We start from the raw sequence: 19,187 nt of genomic DNA on the forward strand, positions 1-19,187 counted from the left end.
TCTATAACAGTGGACCCGTCTGTACTCGTGAACAATCTTCAAAGGCATTTCAGTATTTCTTTAAAAGCCCTCTTGTTTTTCGTACCGGGTGCCACGAATGAAGGAGCTGATTTACCTGGACGTAGAGACGCTGCTGGACACGCACTGGTCGTGGAACAGAAGGGCCGTCCGCTGCAGCGTCGCTTGTCCCAGCAGACCCGTCTTGGCCGGCGACTGGGAGTCGCACAGGGCGGCCGCCTCGCTCGGGTCGCCCCGGCTTCCGATGGCGCCGCAGCGGTGGCCTCCGGGCCTTCCGAACGAGTCGGACGCGAAGCCCTGTAAACATGTAACAGATGTTATAAAAAGAATTTTTTGGGGTTTTGCGTCCAAAAGCCACGATATGATTATGAGGGAGGCCGTAGTGGAGGGTTGCGGAAATTTTGAGCTGGTCCTAAATCTAAGTACACGAGCCTCAAGCATTTTCGCCTCCATCGATATGCGACCGCCACGGCCGGAATTCGATCCCGCGACCTTCGGGTCAGCAGTCAAGCACTATAACCACTACACCACAGTGGGGGTAAATATGCAACAGAGCTGCCCGTCCGAAAATAGGAGAGCATGGCTTTAAAGCATATTTTAATCAACCCACCATCCTCCGGATTGTGGTCTTGCCTCTTCAATTTTCAGTATTTTTAAGTAGCGCGCCTGAACTCTTTTACGATCGAACTCCAATTTCATTCAAGAATGATGTTTGGTGCATTGAAGTAGAACCTCCATAGAAGTCAAGCACACTGTGCTGGACGATCGGCACGATTGCATCATGAAGTCTAGCGAACACACACACCCAACAAGAGAGAACGTTCAGGAAAGAGAAACCGACTAGTGCCGTATCGATGGCTTTCTTCGCAACTTGGCCATGTGTTGTCCCGCCAATTTTCGTGATGTTTGCGGGATAAATAGGCTTTTAGCAAGTTACGGTAACACCGTACGGAAATACGGTACGGTGTATTACCGCACCGCTCCTCCTTTCTCGCTCGTTGTGCTTTTACCGCTCCTAATTCCAGTGAAGGTACGCCAACAGTACAAATTACAAATGCTTTTTGCAAACATAGCTGTCACGCCTCATTGTTGCCTGTCAGCCGACGCATTGTTAATAATATTATCTGGGTCTTACGTTCCAAAACCACCATAACATTATGAAGCATGCCGTAGTGGAGGGCTCCGGAAATTTCGACCATGTGGCGTTCTTTAACGTGCACTAACATAGCACAGTACACGGGCCTCTAGCATTTTGTCTCCATCGAAATGCGACCGCCGCGGCTGGGATCGAACCCGCGACCTTGGGGTCAGCAGCCGAGCACCGTAACTGCTACACCACCGCGACAGACAGCCTACGCATTGTTAACGAGGAACCTGTCGTTCGGGGTACGCACTGTTACTGGAACAGGGAGCGACTAAAGCACAACGAGCGAGAAAGAAGCAGCGGTATGCGATAATAGACAGTTCTAGTTCCACGTACGTATAGGGACTTCCCGTACGCAAACGTGAAATGCCCACGCACGTTACGTGCATGCCATCTGAAACGCTTTTAGTTACACGTACGCGACGGTCGCCAATAGGGACGACGTACATCCGTCTATCGCGAGATGACGAACAAGATATTGCTTCTTCGCGATCTCGCGAAAACTCAGCGCGAAGCTGTCTACGTGCGCAAGAAACGCACTCAAAGAATCGAATCTCACGCACGTCCGTGAGACCAGCGCGCGGCCGCTATGTTCTGCGCATGCGCACTGCTTACACGTAGAAGCTCTACGTACGCAAAGCCTCTACGTACGTGAAACTAAAGCTGTCTAATACCGTACCGTACTTCCGTACCGTATTTCCGTAACTTGCTAAAAGACTCTAATCACTGGTTAGATGGGCGACCGTGGTCAACTCACGGGTGGCGTGAGCAGCGTGGCCGTGGTCGGCACCGGCGCGTGACACCGGGCCGCGGGCCTGGACGCCGCGAACGCCAGGCAGGCGTCGGCGCACAGTTCGGCGAGCAGCGTGAGGCCCCGGCAGGTCCACCACAGCCAGCGCGGGTGGGCAGCCTGACCAGCGTGCAGAGCCGCGTGACCCAACAGCAAGGTGAGCGCCAGGCCTAACAGGGTGGCCGCCAGGGCCGCACGCAGGGTGGTCCGGGCCATGGGACGCGGCAGCCGCCTCGGCACCTCAGCCGCATCATCCTGCGTCGCAGAAAGAGAGAGCGGGGATAGCTAACTATGCGAAGAAAGTGTGAAAGTGTGCTTCCATAATACTAGCGAACACGCACAAAGACCACAAAACGACACAAGACGGCCTCTAGACTTCAACTTATTTTTAATCGACATAAAGGACGGATATATAAATTTCACTGCGCACATGCAGGTGCCACGTCACCGGCAAATTTCTCGAAAGAATTTCACCGCCGCCTATCCCGCCCGCTCACACGTGGCTTTTGTTTATGTAGATAGTCGAATTCCTCTGTTGACAACGCAATGGACGGAGTGCTGAAGAGTTACCTGTATGACGGAATGCTTTAACCAGTTATCTGTTCGGTGAGAACAAGTGTTCCAGTGTCCCGTAGCCCCTTCGCCAGACACCTGCGAACATGTAAGCTTAACGAACTTCCTACCCTCTTACATGACACAACAGCCGCTAGGAGGCGTTTGATTTGATTTGTGGGCGCAACAGCGCGAAAATGCCAACGATTTTGCAGCGAAGCTTCGTATAGGTTCTGGCAGATCGCGTCCGCGGACAATTATCTGCAATTACAACAATTATCTGCAAACCGATCAACTCGACAAGTCCAGCGTTTTTGCGTCGATAAAATGGACATAGGTAAAAGTAAACATAATGGGGTGCGATTTCGCCAACATGTCAGAATGACGTCAATTATTCTGCCCCAAAGACAAGACCACTTGCATAACATACGAACGTCGTGCCATTTTTGTATCCTTTCGAAACAACGGGGTTTCTTATGTACTACAGGCGTTCGTTTTGAGACCGCCGTTGGCCACCGATGACGTGATAATATGCGTCATGCACAAGAGAAACACCGGGATCTTTGAGTGCATGCGTCCTTATTTGCTCACTATAGTCGATAATGATAATGTATAAATTCACTGGAGTATAATATTCACTATACGAGACCCACCAGAGTACCAGCTACGCTAGCTGCCACCTTCGCAGCAATGGAAGGCCTCTGAATTTTTATTTCCCTGGATGAGATATATTCAGACGTGCTCTGACGATCAAACTCCGACTGGAGTAAGCGTCACTTATATAGCTGATGACGGATGCCAAATAGTTGCGGTCGTCGTAAGTGCGTGTTATACTTTCGTTAGTTACAGCGTACACGCTAAACATTTTACACCCTTAAAGGTGTAAAAAGGGTGTTAATGGCATTAACACTCTTAAGGGTGTAAAAATGTTTAGTGTGATAGAAGTGCCTCGCGTCCAAGTAATTGCAATGCATGCTTCTCACCTGCATTTTTGCCAAGGCCGAGCACAGCAGGGCATCTTGCGATCTCAGTGCCACTCTTCGAAGCTGCGAGCAGAAAAAGAAAACATCAACACGTTGTAACCCAACAATCATAAGCCACTCGTATAGCTTATAGTAACCTCGCCTGAAGTTTAAATTTACGTGTCACAAAGAAATACAAATATACAAGAAATATAACAAGTGGAGTCTCAATTTACTCGTCACAAAACATTAAGAAGAGTGCTGATACACAAGCAACCCAAGTAGTGCACTCTAGAATTTTGTGCATCCTTAAGAGTGTTCTGTTGTCCCATGGGTGACGTCCCCACCTTTATATGACTACAAAAGTATTACTGCCCACAACAGCGAGCTCTCACGTGTACGATAAGAATAGGCGTCGCTAGAAACCTTTTCAATGAATCCGACCACCTGCTGTGCACAAAAATATCTGACGAAAGGATTTGACACTGGTGGGCACAAGAATTAATTTATTGCGCTGTTTGTGTTGTCCTTTGCTGATAAAAAAGTCTTCTACGATTCGATCTTACCCCTAAAGGGACACAAAGGAAAACAATTTTTCTAGTTTTAGTAAATTACTCTTTCACGATAAGCCTCGTGGGTACTGGTTGGAGGCATAGAGTTTCCTAAAATTAACTAGAGGGGACTCTGGCGCTGCGATCGTTCAGCCACCATGGGAATGATGGGTAGTACACGGATTTGCCTAGTCTTCATACTTGCGGGCTTCTAACGTTCTTATGACTTTGTTTATTGCTGTGTTTTTGTTTTCTTTCGGATAAAAGAATGGATCGTTGTGAACTTCGTGACTAGATTTAAATCGGTGAGCCTAAAAGGTTAAAGTGGTGAAGTGGAACTGGTGACTTTTGCTGAACTTCGTTTTGGGACTAAGCGGATGCAGGCGACGCGGAGCCAAACGGAGCCGAAAGAACGAAGTTTAGACAAATCCGTGTACTACCCATCATTCCCATGCTGCTTGAAGCGCCATGCGTTGCAGCTCCCATAGACACTAGCGCCAGAGTTCCCTTTAGTAAGTATTGTAGGAAACTCTGTGGTTGGAGGGGCGTTGTACGACCAACCCTCTCTGTCAGTGGAGTGCCGGCTTTCTCTTGAAGGGTGTGCTCACTCTCCGTAAACGGTGAGCTCATCAGCAGGGGTGAGCTCGCGAAGCTTGCTCACCCATGGGAAGGCGACGAGAGCCGCGAGGATGGCCAGGCAGGCGGCGGCCAGCGACGCGAGTCGCGCGACGAGCAACATCCGGGCGTCGAAGAGAGTCCCGGCCTGCGACTCGGCCACCAGGGGCAGCACGAGCAGCACCACGAAGCAGGCGCCGGCCACCACGAGACGAGACAGGGCGGGCCTGCGACCACCAGAGAAGGCGTAGTTGAAATTGAAATTGTTTATTTTTGCCACCCCGTATAGTTACAAAATACAGATGGTGGGAATGTAGAATAAAAGCTGTCCTCGAACAGCTTGACGAGTCCACATCCCTTTCATTCGGCAGCGATGCAATATCACATGTGAACATATACGTATATACACACTTATGCAAATCTACACACACACACACACACACACACACACACACACACACACACACACACACACACACACACACACATATATATATATATATATATATATATGTATATATATATATATATATATATATATATATATATATATATATATATACACATATATATATATATATATATATATATATATATATATATATATATATATATATATATTGTAATGGAAGAGAACAGAGACAACGCCCGTACGCTAGGCCGGCTGTTCTATTCTGACCCTCGTTCTTCTCTTCTTCGCGCATCCTGCTCTCGCGCCAGAGCACCGGTGTCGTTCTTCGTCATTACACTCGGCCACGACTGCGAGCGGCCGCAGCTGCCGACAGTGTCTCTGGTGGGCGGCACTGGCTGCATCTAGGTGGCCGATCTCGGCCACGCAGTGACGTGGTTTCATGAGGTGTGAAACGTAGTTCAGGCGGGCGGCATTGACTGTGTCGTGGTGGTCGGTGTTGTATACGCCGCGACTTGTCCTGCCGAGCTGCCGAGCATTCCGGAGGGCGACATTGGCTGTGTCGGGGTGGTCGTTGAAGGCCTTGGTCACGCTGTGACTTAACAGGCTGAGCGGCAGGAAATGCCGCTAGTGGATGACCCTTGTTGCGCGACCTTGGGAGAAGGTTCAGCGCTGCCGAGTCATCAGTGTCCATAACTTTAGCGTCGCACAGAGGTGACAGACGTGTATGCAAGGAAACGTCTTGCGTTGGCGTCGCGGGAGCGTAACACTTAGATTGCAGAGGCATGTCTTCAATGTCTGCAGCTGTGTTGGTCTCCCTGGCCTCCATGGGCCTCCCGGCCTCCGGGGGGTCTCCCCGGTTCCCACTCGGCGCAAGGTGACCATCTGCTGTCATGGGCTCGTTCGGCTTGTGCGCTGCACGCGTGTCAGGCACTAGAGGAGCCGGAATCTCCACGTTTCCAAGTGATGATGAGCTTGGGGTCCCCGTCATCGGCTTCGGTGGCCCGCAGGTGGTCTTGCTCTGGAGCAAGGTATGTCGTAAGATGTGTCCAGGCGCGGAGTCTGAGATCTGGACTGCGATGCCCGCCTTGCGGATTGCGTCAGTGTCTGTGGTGGTGCGTTCCGCAAAGCTTGCTGTGAATGAGGTACAGGACACAGCTGTACCATCGCGGCAGTTCTCTTCAGGAACTCGGTACATGAGAGTGAGCACGTCGGTGCAGGGCGCACCTGCACCGTCGGGATGATGCCCTTCAGGATCTTGGTCATTGAGGGAGGGCAGGGTGGTAAAGGCTTGAGCTGCACTATCTAGACTGTGGGTCTGACAGCTCCCATCCGGGGCTGACAGTGGATCTTGAGCTAGGTGGTCGCAGGCATGAGATAGCGGGCGAAAAAGACTCAACAGCTTGGCTGACCATTCCGGCCAAGATCCTTGCCGGACGCCTTCGTAGGCATGCCATGCCTTGGCGGCATCGCGAAGGTGACCGATGGCCACCCACCATTTCTGCTGGTCTGTCCAGCCTTCGCGTGCTCCCACAGCGTTGATGGTAGCCACCCACTTTCCGACGTGGTCCTGAAAGCCGCGGAACTCGGGTATTTCGCAGGCAGCCGGCGATGGTAACATGCCAGGTGAAAATCCAGAGTGAGCCGACACTAAGCAGGCCAGTTGGTAAGAGAGCTGCGTGAGAGCATACCGCAGCTCTCTGCGGCTCTCGGGTGAGCTCTCTTCATGGTCTTGCGAGGCGGCGGCGGCCAACGCGGCATTGAGCGAGTGCAGTGCTGGCAATGCGGTAGGACACAGCACGGAAATTGACGCTGCCATGGCGTTCACCGTGACTCGGAGTCGCGTGATGGTGGCGGTAAGCTCGGCGGCGCTCTCGGGCGATCCGCGCGTGGAGCCAGTGGTGACGTCTGAAGAGTAGGACACCATCAGCGTACTCACAGAGGAGGGGCCCTTGTCCGAGGGAGCTTGCACAGCACCCCTAAGCGGCTCAGGTGCCGATGGAGTACTCAGTAAGCCGTTGTCGCTGCGGGAAGCGTGGACGGCATTCCCGGGGTCCTTGCCGTTGGAAGCGTCAACCGCGTTCCGAGGTAACCGGTACCCGTGCGATGGCTTGTCGTGAACTGGCACTGCGGCGTCGATGAAGGAGGCTTGAGCCGCCGAGGAGGCCTGGACGCCGTCCACGGACGGTGCCTGAAGCGCCGACGGATTGGCAGGTGGTGGCGAGGAGGCATGTACGCCGTCCCTGGGCGAGAGGAGCCCGTGCGCATTGTTGCCGCGAAGTAGCGCGTCACCGGACAAGTAGTTCCCCGGAACCACAATGGAAGCCTGGACGCCGTACGCTGGTGGTGGGATAGATGCTTGCCGCGGTGGTCTACTTGCGGGTTCCATCAGCGAGGAAGCGTGACGGCGTTCCTCTGGAAGACGCGTTGCCTTAAGCTAACAGCCGGGGTTCGCCGAAGCCTTTCGACGACTGCGCCATTGTAATGGAGAGAACAGAGACAACGCCCGTACGCTAGGCCGGCTGTTCTATTCTGACCCTCGTTCTTCTCTTCTTCGCGCATCCTGCTCTCGCGCCAGAGCACCGGTGTCGTTCTTCGTCATTACAATATATATATATATATATATATATATATATATATATATATATAAGGCTTAAATGTGGAAGAGCGACTTCGGCTGCCGCAAGGTTACGTCTTGTAGCACTGTACTTAAACTGTCATTACACTAAGAAGCTTTTAATCCGTCCCCCCCCCCCCCCCATTCTCTTTTTCTATCCCAAAAGGAGCGAATGCGCTTAATGAATATCGACAACGCGGCAACACTACGCTCAGTCCCCACCCCACCAATTCAATGAAGGACGTCAAAAACGCCACCCGTGGCCTTACACCGGAAGGTGCAATACTAGACTCATTGCATTGTCCGTCTAGGGGAAGGTGGGGGCACGGAGGCTGTATTGTTGTCAAAATATGGCATCGCTTCCTAAACTAACACAATGTTCGCATTAAGCAATATCCTCTCTAGACATCCTTTTTTCCCCTTCCTTGTTAAGCTCCTGTTTCCTTTCCGTCCTTTCCCCTCTACTGTTAACATGATATAGGAGGACACGCACACGCTGTAAATACTGCTATGTTATGCCTTGAAGAAGACGGGGCTCCCGTCGAAACGTCGACAAAATAAACAATTGTTTTTATGAAGGTGCATCTGCATATTAGGCGCATACATATGCTTCAACATGTTTCTACACACACTTTCGTGTCAGTGTCAACGAAATCAAACAGATATATATTACAATAAGATACTATATAGAAGCCGCATACATCCGTTTTAGTTCTTTGGGAGAGGACGTGAAAAGATCAGACCGTACCGAAGTATCACGGTTTAATAGTGGGTATTGTGTAGTGAAGTCTTAAGGAGGAGATAATGCTGGAGACAAGTACTTCACGTCCTGCGGAAACTGCTATTTTGCTCAAGCATCCGCACGGCGAAAACAGCTGTGCGTATCATGCACGCTAGTCAGTCTGCGCTGTATACAGTCATAAGGTTACTCCTCCAAGGTGGATGCGCCGAGCAGGTTGTACAGGAACGATAGACTGTACGGCAGCCACCCCCATGATCATCCTCCTCGTCACTATATGCCCGTCTTTTCCTTAAACCGTTTCCCCAGCGTGGAAGCACTCAATGCCGGTCACTCCATCGTCTTTTATGAACGTTATTCATTATCCCACATGTGTTCTGGTTAGATTTTCTACCATTCATTTATTAATGTCTGTCTCTCACCCAGTGGCTTTCCTTGCGCAAAATCACCTTATTTTTAAACAAGTCGCACTGCAACACTCGATACGCTTTGTGTAGGCGCTAAAGCACACGAGTACTCTACTGTGACATGTGTTAAAATAAAAAAATCTGTCTCACAACTCAGTTGTTAGAGTGAGATTGAAAACAGCGCAAAAACGATACGGACAAAAGAAGATAGAAGGCCACACCACAGCGCTTAAGGCACCCTGTCGTTTTTGCGTTGTTTTCAAGATGTTCAAGAAATATTACCAACTAGCCCAGCTATCAATTCTTCTACAGTACATTTGCCGTCATTTTGACAATAGTAATCGTAGTGTATCACGACTTGCACACATTGTTCAATAATCTGCCAGTACAAGCCAGCACCAGCAATCATTAAGTTGTGCTTAGCTAAATATAAGTAGTTATTTAGTTCAGCCAAGCCAACATCCCACAGTGCTGACCAGTGCTCGTGTAATAAACGAGAACCATGCGTGTAATATGGTAGTTGAATTCGGTCGGAAATATTCGTACTACCTTACTGCTGAATACGGGTAGAAGAGGCCCAGGTACACGACACCTTCAAAACTAAAATGGGTCCAGCTTGCACTAGTAGTGCAAGGCTAGACTAACAGCGCAGCTTGTGGCCGACCTAGATTATTAGCAAAGTCCTAATCATCATGACCTTAAATTGCATATTTTTAATTAGCAACACCTTAACTAGCATGTTGGTAATTATCGCAGTCTTAATTAGAATAAGCTAATTAACAAGGTTTTAAACAGCAAGGTCTTAATTAGCATGGTCTTAAATAGCGAGGTTCTCCCTCTCTCTGTTCATTTCTTTCTCTCCTTTATTTTCCGTTTATCTATTCTGTGATTCTCTTTTGTTTCCTTCAGAAGGCTCACGCATTGAAGAAATGCCAACATTGCACATCCACAGTGTCGTCCTCAATGGGTGTGCTAGCCACAGGCCTTTATCCGCCAAATGACTAGTCGATACAGAAAAAAAGTCAGAGGCATACCTGCACAGTGCGAGCCAGAAGAGGGCCAGTGCCAGGAATAGTCCCGCCGGAGAGGCCGCCTGCAGCAGGCGCCTGAGGAGCGGTTCGGGAAGCAGCAGAAGCGCCGCCGCTCGCGACGCCGCCGACGCCACGACGATGGCCGTGACGGCGGTGGCCCACGAAGTGCCCAACATGGGCTTTGCGCTTCCGCCGCACGCGGTGCCGACGCCCACGAGACCGGCCAGGGCGACGGCGCCGAACGCCAAGCCGAACGCGTAGCCCGGAACGGGAACCGGGTCCCGGGGTTCCCACAGGAAGCGCGTCTCCTCCCTCCACGCGGACGAGAGAGAGGCGTTCCTGCGGTCGCCGCCGTTGCGACGTTGGCCCTTGCGGAACTTGCGGCGGGGAGGTTTTCCAGTCTTCGTGGCGACGTCGGAGGGCGGCTGAGTCGTCGCTCTCTCTTGGATCACCGTACGCCCAGTCCCCGATTCGGTTGTCTCCGTCGTTGGCTGTTCGGGACGATCCGAACTTGCGGTGGACTCCTTCGGCGGAACTTCACCGAGTGGAGGCGGGTTCCCGCTGAACGGACCTGAGCTGGAGTTTCCCTTCAACGAGGAGCTGTCCGAGTTGTTAGACGCTGAATTGACCCATACGCTAGTGACAGTCGAAACGTCCCCTTTAGACCTCTGAACTTGGTTCAACGTGGTTGCGATGACAACGTGCGTTGTCGTTTCCACGGAGGAGGAGGATGTCCCATTGTCGAAGGTCAAATCGCAGCCAGGAAACGCGCAACTGGCGTTCACAGACGGCATTGTCTGTGTCGTGGTGGGAATAGTCCGAACGCTAGTCACCGGAGATGCTGAAGGTAGCGGCTCGCCACAGTCACCGGGCTGAGTTCGGACGAGTAGTAGGAGTAATAAATGAGCGAGACTCAGGCACGCTGGTCGCCTTGCTTTTTTCGGCGTCTCTGTGCCAGGCGCCGACTGGACCCCGATGCTGATGCACCTTCGTGATGAGAGAGGAAACAACTGGATCAGATTAAGAATCACATCTTGGGAAACACTGCAGCAGCTTACGAATGCACGGGAAGTAGTACTTACAAGTTCATTTTGGCGAGAGAAGCCTTGCTTGTGCGGAATTGTTAAGAGCCTATAAGAAAGAACAAGAACAGGTACGTCACGACTGTCTGAAGCTAAATTTTTTTCTAACGCTCGAAATTGCTTTTAAGAGTCGTAGCTTTAATTGTTGCGAGAAACGTTTTTAATAAAGTAAAGAAAAACAGCGAAGTCCCGTGCAATGACCGACGACGCTATGACTAAGTTATGTGAATATATTGTAATTGTAATAACTTTCTGACGCACAATCATATTTATAAATATGGTAACGCCAAGTGTGCTACCACCCCTCTTCGTTGCTGTTGTCATTCACTTCACATTCACTAAAGCTTTGCATCAAGAGTTACGCAGAGCGTCTCGAATAGGCTGCAGCGTGCCATTTCACCGCCGGAGAAAGTTGTGGTACAGTCAGGTCTTGTGTGACGGGACCCTGGCACGTTGGTTTGCTCGTGCTGAGATACTGGTATTTTGTTATGGCGTGATGTCAGCATCGACATTACACTTGAACCACTATCAGCTACGGCTGTAGCTGAACGTTCTGCCTACGAATACTTCAAGTAGATTTTTATCTCAATGAAAATGTGACCCGTCCACGACCTCTTAAATTGTGCGACGGACAACAAAACTTTGCCGCTTCGAAAATTTAGAAAATACCGCGTATCACAACAATGCAGCTTTATTTATTTATTTATTTATTTATTTATTTATTTATTTATTTATTTATTTATTTATTTATTTATTTATTTATCCTCAATTCCCTCCCGTAAAATCGTGCTTGCTCTCCTTTAGAGCGTGCTTCACCACAAAGTTACCCTTATTGAGACAAAGCCAACTTGCTATACATTGTTCATCTTGATGACGAATAAACTTTTACAGCGAAAGCTGTTATGAGATCATTTCACCGGCCGTTTTTGGCGCCGTAGTTGTCCGCCGCCGCCGCCGGTGTCCGTAACCAGTATCGATCGAAATAAGAAAAAAAAACGAAACAAGAAAAAAAATTCCGGGATGGAACGAGGTTCGAACCTGGGCCCTCTGCGTGGGAGCCCAGTATTCAACCTCTGAGCTATACCGGCGCTTGAAACTGCTTTGCAAAAAGGTCCTATAGACCAGAACACAGCGAATTCCATGCGCATCGCCATATTTGCATCGCGCGTCGCGCCATCTATCGCACACGCGACGAAACAACACGCGCGGGCTGCCACGCCAGCAGACGCTACACAGAGCAAACGTGAAACTTCCGAAACTCAGCCCGTCAGAGAGCGTGTTTCGCGTCTTTTCTAGCCTGGACATTTTCGCTTATTTTATTGGAACATCAAGAACATCTTCCTCATGCAAGTCCACAATGTATACAGTACGTGCTGAGTGGGCTGCGGAAGCAACCTCGTCAGATACGTACGCTGTTACATTTGTTAAAAAAACGTTCTCGCTGTAGTACGCGTGAATCGTAATTGCAGTGCAGCTCGCGAAAGAGTGAAACGATGTTTTGTTGCCCCATATTACAAGTTGTGCACCAAGTTTTGTGAAAGCTCATCATTTCAGCATGCATCGTGTAATAATTAGAGTACGCTTTACAGGTAGTTTCGCGGAACGTAATTTTTGTTTCACGGGCGCTCTTACACTAATGCGTCTTGCTCATAAAAGCGTGCTATCAGAGAGTATAACCTGAAGTATCGTTCAGCGATCCCTTTTGGAAGCTACCTGTGCGATTTTATTCTTGTAACGATGGTGCTTTGCAAGCGAAACTGTGCTAGTCTTAGTTAAGCCGGTTAGCTACGCCTGCGACGTAAAGGACACTGGGCGCGAGTACTGTTTACATTACGTGCCAATATAGGTATTATGTGCAGCTGGATGCCTCGTGTCGAAATAAGTTTGGGGACATCAAACACTGAAATGAAAGCACGAAATTCTGGCCAGCTGTTGAGGAGCACCGTGCCATTTATTACCTTTTGAAGACGAAATCTCGAAGGCGTGGATGCCACCAAAAGCACTAAAGCTTAATACTACATTAAAAGTGGCAAAGCATGCTGATTGCTTGTGCTTGAAAGCACTACCTTTGCACTAGATTTTCGTCAAGGAACGCTCAAAGGTATGAAGGCACCTCCACACAAAGCTCACGCCTGCCTTCAACCCAGCTGCGTGTCACGCAAATTAGGTTCGCAAAATGAAATAGGTGGGCACACTGCAGAATACACGCTGTTAGTGTACTTACTCGCGCATTTTCACTCGACTCCTAGTTTTTTTGCTTGAATCACAGTTATCCATTCGCGGCGAAGCTGAAAACACAGCACCGGCTCTATTTCCGTGGCGCGTCGTAATCGTCGCAGAAAACGCTAATATCCTCTTGTTGCGCAGCTTGTTCTGGCATCCAAAGACGACGCAGTAGTGCCCGGACGAGCTCTTATACGTTGAAGCGGCGTGAACGGGTACTTTTTCGCACTTTAAAGCCTCAGAACTGCAGCTTGCCCTGTTTACTTGGTGCAGCCCGCGCGCGCCTTGGCAGCCCCGGTCAGCCCGGCGTCTGGGTGCGAGAGTATCCGCTCGGCTCGCCAGCAGCCTGGGTGCGAGACAGGCGTGCTCTGGTGTATACAGGCTTCATGTCGGGAAGGAACCACATTAGCATATGCAATATAGCGTGGTAGAAGAGTAAAATAAGCACCAAGCGTCGCACAACGCGAATTCTGTAACCAGGCGTCACACAATGCGAATTGCGCAACGAGTAGGTTGTGAAATGCTTCCAACCCATTACAAAGATCTCTGCCATAATTCTTCGTCGTCATCAGGCACAGCATCAACAAAGTGCGCATAATGCCTTACATGCGTTTAGCGGGTACCACGGATCTCCGTAAAATGACAAAAAATGACACAGTGCCTGCTGCCCTACTTCTCAAAAATTAGAATGATTTAGAGCGTAGTGGGTTCCTGGCAAGTGCACTTGTATTGGTTGCCAAGGAAGCCCATGAGCGCATGATCCATTTCCTCGGGGTCTCAGTAAAGTTCTTCGCCCCCACCCCCCCCCCCGTCTCTCTCCCCCGTCAACGTATGTTATACAGCATGACGGGAGAGGGAAATAGTGAGTGGGCGTCACCCAATGCAAATTACATAACTGGGGGGCCGTTTAAAGCTTCCAACCCATTACAAAGGGCTGAGCCATAATTCTTCATCGTCATCAGTCGTCGCGTCAACAAAGTGCACATAATGCCTTACAGACGTGTAGCTGGTGCCTCGCTTCTCCGCAGAATGACGATAAAGGCTTAGTAGGTGCTTCCCAACTTCACAAAAATTGTGATTTATGGTGTAGTGGGTACCTTTCTAGTCTACTTGTATTGTAGCCCCAAGAGAGCTTACAACGGGCTCTAGAAACGCCGCTCTTCCAGCTTTCGCTGTGACTGTGCTGCGGTTTCAGCGCAGGCCTGGCGATTTTTTATTGAAATTTGATAAGGAAAAGAAGGATGGTGAGAGGCGACGACGGGGAAGAAATATTGGCAGTAGGCGATTTTCTGAATAAACCTAGACAAGACGGGGCGGGGCGAACGTTGCAGATGTGAAAGGTGCGAGCATGTCTTACAAAAAAAAATAAAAAATAAAAAATAAAAAAAGAACATAGTCAGGCCCGCGCGGAGCACGCAGCACAGTCACAGCGCCAGCTGGAGGAGCGTCCTTAGAGCCAGTTTAAAACTCTCTTGTTTATTATTACTCGGTGACTCTTCGCATGATTATATCAACCTTATGAAATGTCGAACATTAGTTTGTTTTGGGACGTTAAACCCCAGATATTATTATTAACATTACTTTGTTACCAAAGTTTAAATTAAGCGCTCGAGTCGTTGATGCGTACCGCTAAGACGCGCTTCTTAACGTCATGATAAGCGTCAGCCACATCACCCAATTTTCCGTTCTACTTTCCTAAGCCGGCAGCCTTATCCTAACTAAAACAAAATCAGCGCCGCGTTGACTACCTCTGCACGCTTCCCGTAGTGCGCGCTGCTTGTCCAGCGCTGCGGCTTTCCTGAGGCGCGCGTTGATGTGAAGGAGAAGACGGCGTCAGTGGTATCGATTAGCTCCGCTAATGAAGACTCCTGTTGCCGCCGGGAGACCGCAACGCCGGCAAAACAGCGCCCCCGAGACGGCATTGGTGGGCGTTTGGGGAGGAGGAGAACTGCAGCGCCTTTGTGTGTGTGTGTGTGTGTGTGTGCGTGCGTGCGTGCGTGCGTGCATATGTCTTTTGTGTGCCGCGGGCGTATTGTGTGATGTGTGCTGCGCGTGTATGTGTGTATTTGCGCGCGCGTGTCATGGTGTGTTCGTGTGTGCGTGTTTACTGTGATAATGTGTTTGTCGTGTGTGCGTGCGAGGGTGTTCGTGTGTCTATTCTAAGCATGTGTCTGCGGTATGTGTGCAGATGTGAGCGCGTGCGTGTGTGTGTGTGCACGCGCACATATGTGTGTGTGTTTTCTGCGTTTTCTTTTCCAGCGTTCAAGCGGGCGCTCTGGTTCTGCAGGGCGTGCATGATTCGCCCTTATTTGGAAAGACCACCACCTCTCACTTACGAGACGGCGACGCTGAGGCCTCGCGGGAATTAATGATATGATTTGCATAACACACGTTCGTAACAAGAGGAAACGGAAACCACGTGAAGAAATGTGCTGATGGCAACGAGGTTGTCAAAAGCGGGTGCAAATATATACATTTCGCTTGAGCGTGCATGAAACAAGCAATCAAGCGAAGGCAGATAGCACCGATACAAGGACTGAGACAGAAGCAAAAATAGATAGATAGATAGATAGATAGATAGATAGATAGATAGATAGATAGATAGATAGATAGATAGATAGATAGATAGATAGATAGATAGATAGATAGATAGATAGATAGATAGATAGACAGACAGACAGACAGACAGACAGACAGACAGATAGATAGATAGATAGATAGATAGATAGATAGATAGATAGATAGATAGATAGATAGATAGATAGATAGATAGATAGATAGATAGATAGATAGATAGATAGATAGATAGATAGATAGATAGATAGATAGATAGATAGATAGATAGATAGATAGATAGATAGATAGATAGATAGATAGATGGTGCCCTGAGCTATCGAATGGCCGGGCCCAAGTAATCCCTCAAAAGAAAAGCCGCGAACTATAGCATTCATATAACCTCGCGAACAATCGGCGAACAAGCGGTGCGGTCTATATCGCACGCCTGACTGCGAAGAGAACGACGGTTGCTCGGAGGCTCTCCAATGCCGAGTGTCCCGTTCGGCCCCGTCAGGCCGGCGCGAAAGGCGCGCGAATGCCCCGTACCATCAGGCCTGGACGGCATACGTGCGGGATGCGTGAATATTTCATCCCCAAGCGCCCGCACCTTTTCGCGCGCGAGCAGCCTGCCGAGCGTATACACCAAGCTGTTCGGGGAGCGAGCCGTTCGGGGAGAAGAAATCCGTGAGATTATGGTCGGGGCCAATTTTTCGGGGAGGCGGCTCCTTCCTCCCTTCTGGTCGTGAATTATTGAGAGACCCGTTTCGGTTCCTTGGGCCTCCTTAAAGTTTAAGTTCCCCGCGAATGGACATTCGCGCGCAGCATGGCTCCGGCCGGAGATCAACGCATGAAGAGCGCCGCGCACGACCACGTCGGGAATGAACGCCTCGCCAGGGGCAGCTACACTCTGTGCCCTTCTTTTTTCTTATACTTGTTCATTATTCTCCTACACGTACATTCGCAGACTTTGTCGAGCGTGCCTATGTATTGGACGGGATTATTCCTCAGCCCGGGAACGGGCCGTTGTGTTAAATGTATAAGGCTTTGCAAAACGAAGCTGAAAAAAAAAGAAAGAGAAAAGTTTAAAGAGAACGCATTTAATGATTCGTCCGCTGCTTCAGCTCTTGAAGACAAGTGCTCGGGTGCTTGTTTAAAGCCCTTACCTTATTTGTGTGCCGTATTATCACTAGTCTTATCACATGTTTTCTTAACCGTGCATATTACACCCAGAAATGGTTTTTGTTTGTTTAAAGTGCTTGCTTTATATGTGTAACGTGTTATCACTGGTTTTATTACGAGGCTTCCTAACTATGCATATGACACTCGGAAGTGGTTTCTTTCATCAGGTTCGCCTTCTTGGAAGCACGGGGATAAACCAGTTTGGAGTGGTAATAAAATGCTATGATGAGGTTAGGAATAGCAACTCCTTTAAAGCGCTGCAAGATACGCAACTAGCGCATGAACTCCTGCGAAAAATTCGCTGGCACAGCTCGCCGGTTTCGCGCGGAATGGCAGTATGAAAAACAAGGCTGCTTCCGCATTCGTAAGCTTTCTTTGCGGAAGCTTAACTAGAAATTCGAATGAGCTGGATGCATCAGGACAATGTCATATTCGGTTAGTGCCACATTGAGATCCCCTAGAGCACAGAAAACAAGAACAGTAACCTCTGGCGTTACAAAAAGCCATGTTATTACCACTGTACCACTGTACAACTCCAACAGTGTTGTCCACAAACTTTCATTAAAATCCTACTCCGACACAAGTCCGCTCCTGTTCGCTAAAATCCGGTCTCCTTCGTCATCTTTCCAATGTAAAGTATGACCGCGAGATCGAACAAAGTCGGCATCTAGCGGCGAACGGACGAAACCCCGAAGTGTGGATGCGCGTGGCCCGCCGCCGCTCCAGCAGCCGTGTGTCTTGTGTTTGTTGCTGGAGAATTCGCCATGGAAGTTGCAACGGGGACCATTTGGTCGACGTTCACTAAACTCGTTCTTTTCTTTTTGTAATGGAGGCTCGCAAAGCCAGTCGTTTTTTTTCGTCTAAGTAGCGATGCGAAAAGCATTCGTTTAATGCGACCGCACCACATACGCTTGTCACTTTTAACCACATGCGCTTGTCCTCCAGCCTTCCGGGCTTAGCAAAGACAAAAAAAAAAAACAAAAAAACGTTCACGTCACGTTGACTAACGAGAAAACAATGTTCGGATATGGTTGGTCGCGGCGCGTACTGCAATTTGTTGAATCGCCCCTTGCGAGGCAGTTTATGCTAATCAAATACGGGCTACGATAACTTCAGCTTTGGTACTATGTCAGGCCTCAATCATTACTGGAAGATCCTTATAAAAGATTAAAATCAAATATGGTTATCAGCTCGCCTTCAGATGCTCATTCATCGCTTATATGGTCCGTCCGTTTCTGGCTCGCTAAACGGTACATATTAGTCTACACGAGTTCATGCACAAACTGGACGAGTTTCGGCGCTTATGTATTTCTACTTGGGAACACTGAGAACGCTTCCTGTAGATGAGTAAGCGCGACGGGAAACGCGCAAACAACAGTAGGTAAGGCTAGGTGACGCTGCTTATAAGGACTGGCAGCTAGCGTGAACAAACCTTGCATTCACTGCGAAGGTGGCGCACGGAGGATGTAGGCCGCACTGCATACTTGGAGAATCAATTCATTTACTAGCGGAAGTACGCAAAAGCGCAAGTAAATCATGGCCGTCAGCCCTGGACAAGCCGCCACGATCTTTTGTGGACTGCAACAGTGTTCACGCACGTAGCGCACAGAAACTACGCATAAAGCATGAATGCACATATTACGGACTGATAGTGAGAAACGCGCTAGCGTATTTGACAGAGCATCAACAGAGCGTCAGCGAACGCTTCAACCCACCGTGATCGAAGTGCTTATTGCTACGCACCATCGCAAAGAGCCTTGCCGTTACGACGCCTGACAAGCCACTCTCGGTGCTGTTGCGCGTCGCCGGGGGAGGAATGAAAGCCTATCTCTGACTCTGTGCGTTATGTGTGGCATTGCGGAACCGACCAGTACATCAGCTTGTAAATTGAAACGTTTTCGACACTTACGGAGAGCAGAATGACGACACAGAGACAGCAGCTCCGTACACTTACACACAGCACACGGCCGACGATCCACACAAACGCAGGGGCGATGCTGCCACCTATCGGTCGATCTTGCCGCCAATAGTCGGTTACAGCATAAGAATAAATTACAAGCTCCGCCCCCAGTACTGCGGCCCGCCTGTCATCTGTGCAAGGGAGCCATGCTTGGTGGTTTTCGTTCTAACCATAAGTAATTTTTTGCTGCTAATGTATACACTAAGCACATTATGAATTAAAAGTTCGTCGTATACCTTGCTAAAATGTCAAGTTTCGCTGTGCAGTCAAGTCGTAATCTTGGCTGAAGTATGCTAGGGAGTTAAAGTTTTCAAGTGTAAACTAGCGACACGAACATGTGCCTGCATGGGAA

At 49.5% G+C, this 19,187-nt stretch overlaps 1 protein-coding gene across 1 annotated transcript in view; it reads right to left on the reverse strand.

Moving 5' to 3' along the window:
• LOC119372526 (uncharacterized) overlaps nt 1-19,187 on the reverse strand; it is a 32,605-nt gene that overhangs the window by 4,904 nt on the left and 8,514 nt on the right. Inside the window, exons 2-7 of the mRNA XM_037643006.2 lie at nt 10,918-10,966; nt 9,839-10,822; nt 4,679-4,859; nt 3,488-3,550; nt 1,920-2,207; nt 116-315 (exon numbers count right to left, since the gene is read on the reverse strand). Of these exons, the coding sequence (XP_037498934.1) occupies nt 116-315; nt 1,920-2,207; nt 3,488-3,550; nt 4,679-4,859; nt 9,839-10,822; nt 10,918-10,925 (1,724 nt within the window). The 5' untranslated portion in view covers nt 10,926-10,966. The remainder of the gene's footprint in view (nt 1-115; nt 316-1,919; nt 2,208-3,487; nt 3,551-4,678; nt 4,860-9,838; nt 10,823-10,917; nt 10,967-19,187) is intronic.

The sequence above is a fragment of the Rhipicephalus sanguineus genome, chromosome 10, assembly GCF_013339695.2.
Source record: "Rhipicephalus sanguineus isolate Rsan-2018 chromosome 10, BIME_Rsan_1.4, whole genome shotgun sequence".
Classification (NCBI taxonomy): Eukaryota; Metazoa; Arthropoda; class Arachnida; order Ixodida; family Ixodidae; genus Rhipicephalus; species Rhipicephalus sanguineus.